The sequence below is a fragment of the Amblyraja radiata genome, chromosome 28 (genome assembly GCF_010909765.2).
Source record: "Amblyraja radiata isolate CabotCenter1 chromosome 28, sAmbRad1.1.pri, whole genome shotgun sequence".
Taxonomy (NCBI): domain Eukaryota; kingdom Metazoa; phylum Chordata; class Chondrichthyes; order Rajiformes; family Rajidae; genus Amblyraja; species Amblyraja radiata.
This window is the reverse complement of record NC_045983.1, coordinates 29967953-29982477: the sequence shown is the minus strand read 5'-3', so window position 1 is coordinate 29982477 and position 14525 is coordinate 29967953. Positions and strand designations below refer to the sequence as shown.

At 37.0% G+C, this 14525-nt stretch overlaps 1 protein-coding gene across 6 annotated transcripts in view; it reads left to right on the top strand.

The window, feature by feature from the left end:
* Positions 1 to 14525, top strand: part of rabgef1 (RAB guanine nucleotide exchange factor 1) — a 31232-nt gene that overhangs the window by 10467 nt on the left and 6240 nt on the right. For 4 of the 6 annotated variants that reach the window (XM_033046190.1, XM_033046189.1, XM_033046191.1 and 1 more), the window contains exons 4-9: positions 3140 to 3160; positions 6294 to 6463; positions 7884 to 7971; positions 10969 to 11101; positions 12073 to 12164; positions 13810 to 14066. In XM_033046190.1, the coding sequence (XP_032902081.1) occupies positions 3140 to 3160; positions 6294 to 6463; positions 7884 to 7971; positions 10969 to 11101; positions 12073 to 12164; positions 13810 to 14066 (761 nt within the window). The remainder of the gene's footprint in view (positions 1 to 3139; positions 3161 to 6293; positions 6464 to 7883; positions 7972 to 10968; positions 11102 to 12072; positions 12165 to 13809; positions 14067 to 14525) is intronic. The other 2 variants (XM_033046194.1, XM_033046193.1) reach the window with 1 other exon arrangement.

Here is a 14525-nt window from a genome sequence, read left to right as displayed (position 1 = left end):
ACTTGCTGCGATCAACCACTTTGAATGTAATTACGAAATGAAAATGTTAGAAAAAATTAGCAATTAAGAGGAACATTCATTCTCAGGTTGATGACATTTCATCTCTCGATGTAGACACAAGGAACTGCAAATGCTGGTTTACTTAAAAAGACACAGAGTGCCGGGGTAACTGGATCAGGCATCATCTCTGGAAAACATGGATAAAGTTTTGGGTTGGGACCCTCCTTCGGACAGAGTGGGGTGGGGGGGGGGAGAAAGCTGGAAGAGAGGTGGGATCAGAGGTGGGTGGGGGGGTGCGGTGAAATAGGGAGGTTGGGCAGGCAAGGACTTTATTTCTTGGAGCACAGGAGGATGATCTTATAGAGGTATACAAAATCATGAGAGGAATAGATCAGGTAAATGTACCGAATCTCTTGCCCGGAGAATGAAGTACCTAGAAATCTGTGAATATTTACTTTTTATCATACTCTGTGTTTTTTCTTTTTGGATTCTTAGTTCTTTTAATCAAATTTAAAAAAAAAAAATGTAAGTTAGAAAACTCCTCAGAGCTTCTAGCCTATCAGCACTGTGCTGTTGGAAGTGATATGGAAACCCACTCGCATCTAGGAGCACAGTGGGCTTTGGAGCAGTTCAGAAATCTTTTAGCCTCCATAATTCAGGAATTGTTATTTGTATTTGGACCCACGTATCTGTCTCCAAACTGCAATATTGCCCTTTCCTTAAATCTTGTATACATGCTGCATATTTCTAAAGCTATAATCAACTGCAGCATAAACAGAGGAAACAATATTGCTCCATTTCATACACTTCAGTGTTTTCCTCTCATTTGACTCAACTTGTTATTGATTGACCGTATCCAATTGTCTTTATCTGTACTGTTTCTCGACTGGTCCAAATAATGATACATTCAGTTTGTTTCTCTCCATTCATGCTGTTTTTCTCCTTGCTCTTGCTGTCTTTTGTTTTCCTTCTGTGTTTAGTGAATCAAGACAAAGCTCTTAAACAAGGAATAGGTGGGAGGGAATGCAATGCGGATAACATTTTTAGGGATTTGAAGGAGATGTTTACTCCACCTTGGGAGCTGGCTTCTCCTACAGAAGGTAATGCAGCACAGCCTCCAAGCTGTCTGCCGGAACTGGCTGGTATTATACGTTACCCAAACCTGGGTAACTGGGGGTTACTTTTACTGCCCATAGTTGTTGATCATTCAATTTGTTTTTAATCATTAAAATCAAACGCTGTAATTCAATAAATAGCATGCAAGTTTTTTAATCAGGGAATGACATTTCTTAAAATTCTGCTATGTGAAAAATAATTTCAGCTTTTTAAAAGTTTGGTTTCAATTTTTAATATTGTTTATGTAACAATATAAAAAATTAAAACCAAACTTTTAAAAACTAATATTTTAGTTTCAACTTTTTAAAAGTTTGGTTTTAATTTTTTATATTGTTACATAAACAATATTAAAAATTGAAACCAAACTTTTAAAAAGCTGAAACTAAAATATTTCTTGCATTATACCTTTTTTATGCATCTGAATGCTGAGACTTGAGCAAAACATGCAATATGACTTGTTAATGATTTTCTGCTGCACACCCAGTAAAAGTCTGTACCTGTGTAGCAACCTCAATTTTCTGAATCCTTGATGATTGCTGTTAGAGGATGAAATGGGTTCACGCTCCAAGTATCTTTTGAAGAAATTTCTCCCGACCTTCCTCGGGAGCTTGTTTTTTGAAATTCTGCCACTTGGTGCCAGACTGTAAGGCCATTAATATGTATTCAGTAATGTCAGATTTATCCACTGATATTTCAGCGTTGATTTTCACAAGGTAGGGAATTGGGATAGTAAAGGATCTGCTTATATTTTAAAAATCAATAATTTCTTCCATGAATTGTATCCATGGAGCAAATTACCAAGCAAATTACTACCAGTGATTTTTTTTCAATTAAAAAAAAACATTTACAACTGTGGCCATTAAAAAAAATTAACCTCTGCTATACTTATTTTGAAAGATGTTTGATATAAAATATGTATATATTATCTAACTAGCTGAATCAAAGTTCCTTCTGAAAATGATGCTAAGGTTACTATACTGTTTCAGTATATTTTGACTTTAAAATATATAATCCATATCATAAAAGTACGTAGGTGCTTGTATACTGTAACGCTTATGTGCCATTAGCTTTTGTTCCTAAAAATAACAAAAAGGTAATATTTGCAATTGGATTCAACCTTTCAACAATTATAAAATTGGCTTATTAGAGGACAATTCAGATTTTTGGATTAAATATTGATTTGCAGAAAATGCAGGTAAAATTAATACTAGCTCAGATGCATTTATCAGTTTGTTACTTGACCAGTTCATTGGAGCAATGTGACATACTTATGTGTTTATTCTTAACAGCAACCTGTCTAAACTGGTTGCTCTCCCCACTACCAAACTGGTCATGTGGACCGAAACGTCAGTGTTAACCATAAGGTACTATTGACGTTTCTGCTTGTGCAGGTGGGGTGATTGGGGAGAAGAGGAGGCAGCAATAATTGGGATTAAATAAATAACTTGCAAGTGTTGCAGACATGAATAAACTGACCTTTTTATCATAAAGTTAGAAGGGAGTAAAGTGATTACAATTCACTGTATCTGGTATTGCTTGCATCAGAGTGGAAGGGGGAAATCCATATATCTGTAGTTGGGGGTTAAAGATAAGTGGTGTACATTTTCGAAAGTAAAATATACTTGTGGTTTCTTGTTTGAGGCAGTATTTTGCCCTCTGATTTGAACCTGGCCCAGGTGAAAGCAGTGCCAGGCCTCTCTCAGTCCCACAAGAAGTAAGCCATCCCTTTATGTCATTCAGAACAGCTGAAAGATGTTTTAGGCATAGGAAAATATCATTGATGCAAGTGGTATGTTTAGGCCTTATTGCATTTGTGAGCTGTGTGAAATGATAAATGTATGAAAATGCATTTTGACGCTTACAAAAACTAGATCTGATTTATAATATTGGTTACTTGCTGCTGTAATTATGGTGGAAAACCATAATCATTTTGTATTTGTTTCATATGTGTATTTGGGGAATATGTCAGTTTTTAATGTGCTCTGTGTTTATTTGGTAATTACTTACCCTTATTTTACTACAGTGTTTGCTGCCAAATGGCAAGGTGGGTACCAATCTGTTCATCATTGAGCTCAAAATTGTTACAGAACATTCAGAACTATGTTTTTGAGTTATAATTCTGTAAAAGAGGTTGGAGTCATAGAACAGCACAAGAACAACCCCTTTGGTCCACAATGTCTGTGCTGAACATGATGCCAATGCCATCACTTCAGATTCAGATTCACATTTATTGTCACATGTACCAATTAAGGTACAGTGATATTTGCGTTACCATGCAGCCACACAATTAAAAGAATACAACGCAATTAAAAAGAACGATAGAACTTAACATAAACATCCACCGCAGTGATCACTGTGATGGAAGGCAATCAAGTCCAGTCACTCTTCCTCCTTTTTGTCACCCATGTTTGGGGCCTTGACCCTCCGCAGTCGCCACTACGGACGGCTCGATTGTACAGGCCCTCTCGTCGGGATGATCGAATCTCCGACGTCGGGACTTAAACCACATACCTCCATTCCTTGCATATCTATATGCCTCTCCAAGTGTTTTAAATGTCACTAATGTATCTACTTCAACCACCACCAGGCACTCGCCACCCTCTGTGTAAAAACAAAATTTACCATGCACATCTCCTCACCTTAATGCTATGCCCTCTGGTGTTTATTTTTCTATCCTCGGATAAATATTTTGACTCTACCCTAACCATGTCTCTCATAATTTTATATACTTGTATCAGGTCTCTCTGCAACCTCCAGCATTAGTTAATAAACCAGTGCTGTCAAATGGCACTTAACGATACGAGTCCAATTTGACAGGACCTATCACCTCAGAGCTCATCAGACCCTTGGTTCAACATAGGTCGAAGGTGAAGTAAATGCAACTGCCCTCAGCATATACTTTGGTATTGGTGAATTTAATGGGCACTGTTACGAAAACAGTCCAATTGTTGGAATCACATCCTGTACATCCTGTCCCATAGGTCAGTCATCCCAGCCTCAGAAGACCTCTGTAGGAATTCCTCATGGCCGTTTCGGAGGCTGGGTATTCTGTAGTGAGTGACTCGCCTCCTGACACCTTTTCAGCCAGTTGCTGAATGCTGCCCTGACTTGGAAATATATTCTTCATCATGGCTGAATCTAAATCTTAGGACCCTATAACCAACCATGTGGTTGAAATATCTTCAGAAGAACAATCCCGGTATTTCAAAAGGTTGGCTCTGAAAAAGAGGGCATTTTGGGATGGGCAATAATTACCGGCCTTTTCCTAAAGTCCAGATTCCAAAAAGTGAATAAATACCAAACAGTTGTAATACCCTCTAAAACATGTTCTTATTCACCATGGAACAAATAGTATCTTCATCAGGTTAGGATGATTTTTATACACGTGTGGTTGTGCCTACATTATCTAATTATATCACTTTTTTTCTTAACACAATATCTGTGAATGTTTTTTATATACTTATGAGTCTCCAAAATAGTTCCAAATCTTCAGCACATTGCATAAAACAAACATATTTTCTATTATCTTGTTTTTCACATTGATGAATATTAACCTGACTTAAACTTCAGGATTTTAGTACCCCCTATGATTCTTGTGGTGGGAAGACCAGTTAGTTTCATTTTCCTTCAAGAATATAAACAAAGAACCATGAAATATGTGAATAAGCAGAAGAAACCTTGTGTAGGAAAATATATGATAATAGCAGCTGAATCTCACTATATGTTGAAATAATTTCTGGCGTAATCCTTCCACCCAGAAAACTGTCCTCATTCTGTCCTGACCTCACCATGAATCCTCGCCCCATGACCTGATCTGGATAATCCTTAATATACTGGAATCCAGCTGCGTGGTCAGTGTTGGTTTACTAGCAACATAGTGAGATGGCCCTTTTGCTGACAGCAAATCTACTGTGGAACTTTGCAGGCTATTAAAGCTGAAACTTAGTTTTTATAAGTTAATTTTAAAAAAAGCCCTGGTGTTATCAAAAATTCACAGCTTAAAAACATAAATGTATGTTTTGTTAGTTTCAAAATCATGTAATTTTACTTTCTGTCTCCTAATTCTTTGCTCCTTAATTCATATTGAAACCAACTGGTTATCAGATCCTGGTCTGGTTTGACCCGAGTTTGAATCTGAGTTTGTGATTCAGCTAGACTCCTTGGGGACACCAGAGGCAGAGACAACCGACTGATTCTGTTTCCTGAATGTCAATAAATCTTTGACATCCACCTCTTGTGAGCATATCTATGAGTTATTGCAGTTCAAACAGATGCATGCCACTGATTCCTAATGAAACCATCTGCAGTATCCTATTTGTTTGGTCCTATAAGCAATATAAAACTTTATTTTTAGTTGGAGTATTATTAATGAGAATGTTAAAATTATAGTTTGGTTCCCTATCTTTTCAATTTATCATAATAATCAACAGTGATTACCTTTATCCTGTTACCATTTATATCGGCTGAGAATTAAAATCTGTCACCACTTTAAAATCTATCTTAATATGTTGAGTTGTTCCTTTCAGCTAAATCACTGGCAATTTTATTCAGTTTCTGAAATATGTAAATTAGTAACAGTTCTGAGCTCCTTGAAATTAGTTTCAGTAGTAATTATCTCTTGTAGTAAGCTTGTTATAGTTTAGGCCAGTTAATAGAACGTTGCTCTGACTTTGAATTATCAAATTTAATGATAAATATGTAGTATGGAATGTTTCAGTAAAATACAGCTTATAGATATGATTGCCGACATAGAATATTTGGCATGTTACTTTTTAATTATAGTTGCGGTGATTTTGTTTATTAGTATTGCATTGTATTTTCATTTGCAAAATAGAATAGAAATTGCAGTTGGTGATACTAGAGGATGAATATAATCATTAAAGGGTCATTCCACTGTATGCTATTTTACATGTATGAAGAGATGGATCACAATAAATAGGCTCTTGTTTTAAGGATTTTGCTACATATGACCTCTGCATGTGCTGTTGCTGTGATTTTGGTGCCAACATGAAGGCAAGCAAAAAAAATTACGACTTCTGGTGCCTTCGAAATTGATGCAATGAAGTACTTTTCATGATTTCATTGCGCCTTCTCAAACCAAATGCTATGTGATCAAGCAGTTGTGATGAAGCTCTTTGAATGCTAACTTTTTTATTTCTACAATTGTATCAAAATAGCAGACAGCCAGGAAGTCAAAGCCTCAAGTCCCTCCATAAATAGGCAGGCCAGCCTTGAGACAGAACGAGCTACCAAGGAATTTATTGACTTCCTCAAGGTCTTCCGCAGGCCTGGGCAAGATATACTGAAACAATGTAGGGGATTTATTGAAGCTATGCAGCATAAAAAGGTAAGATTTGAAAGAAGTTTGTTGCAGTTATGTTCAACTGAGGACGAGAGATTAAAAAAATCTCTATACATTTGAAAGTTGCACTTAATGCATTGAGACCTAAAGATAAACCTGACACTTGAAATATTCATAGTTTTTAATTAAAATTGACCCATCATATTTATGTCTGGTAATATTTACAAAGCAAATGTTCTATTAAGTTTCCCTTTGAGTTAAACATTGGCATATTTTCCATCTTAACTATTATCGCTGGAAATGACTATCATACTCCAGTAAGGTCTTGTAGACCTACGTGAAGAGGTTTGTCCTGCTTTCTGTTCTAAATGTTGCGAGTTATGTCTTCTATAGACTCTGCATAAAGTACATTTCTGCTACTCCTTAATTTTTTGAAGGTCTTATCAGGTCTTGTTTCTAATTTGCCAGCCAAATTACTTGATCAAAATCTGTCTGTAGTTAACTCTGCAGTAATGAAAAGAGCTGTGTAGTCTCTGCTCATAATGAAAGTCTTTCAAGTTTAGTTTCATTTTAGTGAATCTCAGCTACAATGTCCTTTTGGGCAGGATTTTGTTCTCACGATGATGTCAGCAGTGGCTACCATGTCTCGGTTAGTAAATTTGTGATAGAGCCAAAGGATTAAGATATCAGGATATTGTGTGAATTCCTGACTCGGGTTCAAACTACGAGGAGGTGCAGGACTAGTTGCACTAGTTAACAAATACACACTTTTGAAACGTGAGCTGCCTAACATTTAGCGCAGGCCATTTACTCAATTGACTGGCAAAATAGTGACTAAATTAAGAAGAAAAAAAATAATAGTCCCCATGCCCTTTATATTGACCAGTGATCACCCCGTACACTAACACTATTTTTACCAAAACCAATTAACTAACAAACCTGTACGTCTTTGGAGTGTGGGAGGAAATGTTCATAGGGAGAATGTACAAACTCCGTGCAGAAACACCCGAGATCAGAATCAAACCCGGGTCTCTGACGCTGTAAGGCATCAACTCTACCACAACAACACTGTGCCACCCTGCTTCATAAACAGTCTTGCATATTGGCAAAAACCATTCACACTCAGGCTTTTGTCTCCTTCGCTTCGCTCCACTTTCAGTCACCCTGATTTCACACTAACTGGCTCCCAATGTCTTGGAAATGTTTCCATTCCCTGTAAAATATCTCAGAACCGTGTCTATGCCTTTTGGCTATTATCCCAAGTTTTCCTCCGACATTTTGATTGTATCATTGCCTCTGCAATGGATGTTTAGGATGTTTTACCACAGATAAAACACTACGGAAATGCAATTAAAAAAAATCAAAAAAAATCCTATTGTCAGGGCTTTTTGCAACAACAAAATAAATCAAATCTACACTTGCTGCTGGTCTTGAACTGAATTTGATGCATTACAACTTTTCTCAGGAATTGAATATTGAGGAGCAGTCGGAGTGTGTCCAGGACTTCTATCAAAACATGGTCGACCGATTGCAGTCACACTCCAGTTTTAAAGGTACCTTGCTTAGGACGGCATTTTTTTAATGAAGTAACTCACATAAGATTAACTTGTAGATGCATGGCAGATTAAGTTTAATGCGGATAAATGTGAGGTTATCCACTTTGGTAGCAAATACAGGAAGGCAGATTACTATCTAAATGGCGTCAAGTTGGGAAAAGGGGAAGTACAACGGGATCTGGGGGTCCTTGTACATCAGTCTATGAAAGTAAGCATGCAGGTATAGCAGGTAGTGAAGAAAGCGAATGGCATGTTCGCCTTTATAACACGAGGAATCGAATATAGGAGCAAAGAGGTCCTTCTGCAGTTGTACAGAGCCCTAGTGAGACCACACCTGGAGTATTGTGTGCAGTTTTGGTCCCCTAATTTGAGGAAGGACATTCTTGTTATTGAGGGAGTGCAGCGTAGATTTACAAGGTTAATTCCCGGGATGGCGGGACTGTCATATGCTGAGAGAATGGAGCAGCTGGGCTTGTACACTCTGGAGTTTAGAAGGATGAGAGGGCATCTCATTGAAACATATAAGATTCTTAAGGGTTTGGACACGCTAGAGGTAGGAAACATGTTCCCGATGTTGGGGAAGTCCAGAACCAAGGGCCACAGTTTAAGAATAAGGAGTAAGCCATTTAGAACGGAGACGAGGAAACACTTTTTCTCACAGAGAGTGGTGAGTCTGTGGAATTCTCTGCCTCAGAGGGCAGTGGAAGCAGGTTCCCTGGATGCTTTCAAGAGAGAGCTAGATAGGGCTCTTAAAAATAGTGTAGTCGGGGGATATGGAGAGAAGGCAGGAACGGGATACTAATTGGGGATGATCAGCCATGATCACATTGAATGGCGGTGCTGGCTCGAAGGGTCGTATGGCCTACTCCTGCACCTATTGTCTGTTGTCTATTGTAACTTTTCAAAAACAATTTCTAACTTGATTTAGACTATTCCCAACGACAGAATTGTATATTGTTCCAATCCATCATGGTTTCAATTTTCTTTTTAAATTTCATATCTCTGGTTGTAATTTTACCTTTTCTGACTCTACTCAATCCTTTCACCAGCAGAATGGACTGCTTATTAGTTTATGACCTTTTGTTGCTTGGGGGTGATTACATTTCAGTCGGCCTGTCAATTACAAATACAGGCACCTTGCATTTTACATAGTGGTTACATGCTGGAAAAGTAGCACGTACTTTTAAAAACGAGTAAATTAAACTTATACACGGCTACACTGTCAACGGCAAATTTGAGTGTGTTATTCCAAGAGTGCCAGAGTGTAAACCAAGCTTTATTATTAAGTGAACAAGCAGGTTTTTCAAAAACGCATAACTTAAACATGTGTAATATGCGAGCTGCCAAACCTGGATTTGTTTAATGAAATTGAGAGAAGTCAAAAGTGACAGGTAGTCACTGCCTGTGTTGAAACATACTCTGGGCTAATTGAGGAGCCAATATTTCACACAGTAGGTTATCCTGAATTGGGGATCTCAAAATAAAGGGTTGACCATTCTGGATGGAATAAAGACATTTCTTCTTCCATAAGATAGTGAATCATTGGAATTCTATATCTAATTGTTCGTGTTACCCATCCAATAAATTTACCGCCTTGAGTATGCATACACAAGCACACACTATTTCAACAGGACAGGAAAAGGCAGTCGTGATTCACAAGCCAACAAAACCTATCTCCATTAACCGAGTGATCTAAGGTGAGATAGCTAGAGATCTCACAGCTGCATCTTCGTTCAGTGTTGCATACAAACCTCTTCAAGAAGTCTCTGGAGGCTCAAGACAGGTGGAATTTTTTCTTCAAACATTTAAGGAGACAAGAAATATGGGGTTAGTGCTGGTAACTGGCACTGAGTTAAAAGGTCGGCCGTATCTCTTTCAATGCCAGAGCAGACATGAAAGGCCAAATGTCTAGACTTGCTACCTTTTTGTTTCACTCTCTGGCAGATATCGAACACATAGTTGACTAGGTTTTAATTACTTCTGCACCGTATTACTCTGTTAGTAAAACCAATATTCATTTTTAACAGCCTTTTCAACTTGTCCCCTTCATACTTTTCAAGTCTGTTTCTGCGCGGTCTTCAAAATTCTGTCGTCATTTTTTTTTTAAATTGGATTTTGCTTATTAATTATGTCCTTACAACAACAAGTAGTTCTGACAGATTTTATCTGGCTAATTGTTGAATTTTTAAACCAGAATATTTCAGTTTTGATACTTAGTCTCTTAAATGAACACAGCTGGAGTAACTGCATGTGGTAACTGCACATGTGGTCTCATTGTTTTCTAATGTAAGGGGTAACTATTCATCGATCGTATCATTTGGTCACATCTAGAAAAGTATTGCAATGCTGAACAAGAGTGCAGTTAAGTGATCTCTATCCCCCATAGCTTGGATTGCTTGGTTAAGGCAGATTGACTCTTTCTTTATGAATCATAATTATTTTTGAGTGCATGGGATGTTGCATCTTTGCGGATTTGTATCCCAGGTAGTAAACCTGTGGAGAGCATACAAGGAAAAACTAATTTATCCTGAGACAGTGTGATTATTTCAATATTTGAAAAACAAAATCAAAATGCATCTGATATCTTTGCCTAAGATTCTCTAAATTTCTGTTTCATCCTTCCACTTTGGCAGGTGAAATTTTATTCCTTAATTCTACTATCTGCTCTTATTTCAAAATAGGTAATGATTATCGATGATTTCTTCGCAGTGTGTCGGTTGATGATTGATTTTTAAAAAGAAGGATTTAGATACGCTGTTTCTTAAATGTTCAACCTAAAAATGCAAAATGATTATTTTAAATGTGTGCAACAATTATTTTGTCGATACTTGCAGCAAAATCACAGCATGTGCTTTAATTTTTATATGCAAAACATTCACATTTAAATAATTTATCTTTCTAATACTTTCTGTGATCTCCATATTTTCTCATGATTAAAACAAAAAAGACTTTGCTCTCTGGATGTTCTTATAAAATTAACAATTGATATTTTAGGTTCTCCTGAAGGGATAGAAAAGATCATGGACCAGATTGAAAAGTATATCATGACACGACTCTACAAAACTGTGTTTTGCCCAGAGACTACTGACGACGAGAAGAAAGATCTTGCCGTTCAGAAACGAATTCGGTGAGAATATTTCCTTCAGTTGGATTTTTTTTCGAGTGACGCTCGACATAAAACTCTTGGGAGGGGGAGCATTTAAAAATTAAATAAATGCATCAGGAATTTTGGCTCCAAATCTCTACTCTGAAAACCATTTCAAATATTAATCAAATGTTGTATTAAAATACTTACAGATGTGTCTGATAATTACCTTTTGCTATTTTGAGCTTGTATCGCATAGTACATTTAAAGTTAAGTCTTGTTCAAGTTACTATGTAATATATCTTATTGAAAGTAACCTCCAGAATCTCAACTTTTGTGGCTGAAAAACATAAATATTTTCAGTTTCTCCTTGTGTCAGGCCCATAATATTGCAGAACATTTGTTGCTAAGAAATCAGTGGCCATCACCCTGATTCTCTTATTTTATTCCAGTGTGATCCAATCTATAACATTCGCAGGAGTTATAAGAGCAGTGTTAGGCTATTTGGCCCATCAAGTTCACTCCACCATTCAGTCATGGCTGATCTAACTTTTCTTATCAACCCCATTCTCCTTCCTTCTCCCCATAACCTCTGACACCCTTACTAATCAAGAATCTGTCAATCTCCGCCTTAAAAATATCCATTGACTTGGCCTCCACAGTGAATTTGTGGCGATGAATTCCACAGATTCACCACCCTCTGACTAAATAATTCCTCCTCATCTTTCTCAAGGTCTTGAAGAGATAGTTAGTTGGAGTATAGTCGGCAGCCCTGAGTAACTTCAGTGAAGGATTATCCAGAAATTTTCAGAATTCAAGTCTCTGACATCCTTGTATGGACATTTGGTAGGGCAAAGGTTATGGAGAGAAAGCAGGAGAATGGGGTTGAGAGGAAGAGATCAGCCATGATTGAATGGCGGTGTAGACTTGATGGGCCAAATGCCTAATTCTGCTCCTAGACCTTATAAATGTAAGGTTCTGTAATTCTAAGCTGACAACTTTTTTTACTCCAGGGCATTGCATTGGGTGACACTTGAAATGCTGTGTGTTCCAGTAAATGAGGAAATCCATGAAGTTTACGAATTAGTTGTCAGAGCAATCACTGGTTAGTGTTGTAGATTTTTTTAATTTGTGATTAATGCCTGTAAAAATACTTTCAGGATTATTGGAACTTGCTTTACAAAATTAAATAGTTTAAACCTACATCAAAACCAATATACATTTCTTGTTTTTTTCTTTTGGTATCAGAATCCAACATTGACAAATAGAAAATAGTGGCATGAATTGACCGTTTGGCATTTCAATCTTGCTCATGGTTGATCTTTCAGCCACAATACCATATAACTGATTTCTCCTTGTATTCCTTGATGCCATTTTTGTCTAAACATCTATCTACAGTTACCTGTTGCGTTCCTTAAAAACTATCCATACAATGAACACTGAATTCCTGGTATCCCAAGAAAGTCTCATTTATTTTAACTGTTTGTTGTTTCAATCAAGTCCAGTCCAGGACATCACCTCCAATTCCATATGTTTATATTTTTGCAAACTAAATTCTTATCAGGAGCTTTATCAAAAACCTTTTGAAAAAGGAAATACACCAAACCCATATGTTCTCTTATCTATTCTACCAGTTACATCCTCAAAAACAAAACCACTGTAGGTTTGTCAAACGCAATTTCCCTTCATAAACAAACACAGGCTTTATCTATTCCTGTTGATATATTATTTAACTGTCATGTTACAATTTCAAACTTCCTACTTTACCTTGTACATTTTGGCTAGCTGGTCTGTAGTTTTCCTGTTTTTTTTAATCTCTTTTAATCGTGGAGTTACATTTGGCATTGTTCTATAATCTAGACAATGTTGGTAGATAACAACCAATGCATTTGCTATTATCAACACTCCCTCCTTTATTATTCTTGAATGCAAATTTTCAATTCCAAGGGATTTGTTGGCTTTCAATCCCATTAATTTATCTTGCACTTCCTCGTACTAATTTCCTAGAAGTCATCCTTTTCATCAGAATCTGGTTTCTATTGCAACTGGGGAAGTTATTTGAGTCCTCTTCTGTAAGCAGAACAAAAGGAAAAAGGGGACCCTTCATCAGGACTGGAAAACAGGTGTATTTTAAGTTGTGGAGAAGATGGGGAAGGGGTGGTTAAAACAAAGGGAATATCTCTGATCAGCTTAAATATTGTGGATTCATGTGATAACTAGAAGTATGTTATACTTTATCTGTGTTAAGTGTTGCACCTAGCATTGGTCCAGGCCATGCTATTGGAGGGAGGAATACATCTTTGAATTGTCATTCTTCCTAGACAACGATTTCACCTTTCTATGCATTTTAGGCTTTTTATTTTTCATATTTCAGTTATGTTAAATGCAATTTTATGTTTCAGTGCTCTGCAAACTGTTCTAAAAAAAAAAAGTAAAATATAAATGCTTTTTATGTCGTTTTCAATGTGGCTGGTTCACCTGCTTGATACGAGAGTTCTCTTAAAGTTGATACCCGGACAGCAGTGGTTATCAGACGTTAAACCTACAGCATCTTGTATTTTTAGAAGTTTTCTTTAATGTCAGCACTTCATGGCTTCACTCAGGATGGCAAAATCCAAGCCATTGTGTGAGATTTGACAGCAGCAAATCTTTGAACGTGTATACATTAAGTTGGCTTTTTTTTTTAATGGTAGAAAGTAAAGTTATGATACCTTGATATTGTAAATGTGATTTTCTGAATTTTCATACAGCTGTAATTGAAATGGATTCGAGGCGTGTTCCACGTGAAAAGTTGACCTGCATCACTAAATGCAGCAAACAGATTTTCAATGCCATAAAGATTACAAAGAATGAACCTGCTTCTGCAGATGACTTCCTACCCACACTAATCTACATCGTGTTAAAGGCGAATCCTCCTCGATTACAGTCAAACATTCAGTATATTACACGATTCTGCAATCCAAGCCGACTGATGACTGGTGAAGATGGGTATTACTTCACTAATTTAGTAAGTGTTGTGATAAATTTAAAATGCTTTTAAAGCAGCCAGCATGTTGGACTATATTCAAAGCTAAGTTAGGGCGGCACAGTGGCCTAGCGGTAGAGTTGCTGCCTTGCAGTGCCAGAGACCCGTAGTCTGGGTGATGTCTGTACGGAGTTGCTTATATTTAAATATGTACAAGTAAAATGAAAGGTTATTATGTATTCGAGCAGTTATTTGGTGACCTGTGCATCTTGGGTAAAATGAATCTTTAGCAGTTTGTACATATAAAACTATAGCTCTCCAATGTAACTGTTCAATAATAATAATGGAAGTGTAAATAAGATATGAAGTTTGGTAGTTCTCTGCATTCTAAATGGATGATTGAGGATCAGAATGTAAATTGTGCTTACCTTCTGATCCGTTGGTAGCCGTGTTCCGTTGTAAATCAGTTTTAAAGAGAGGGTTCATGTGATATGCATTCTA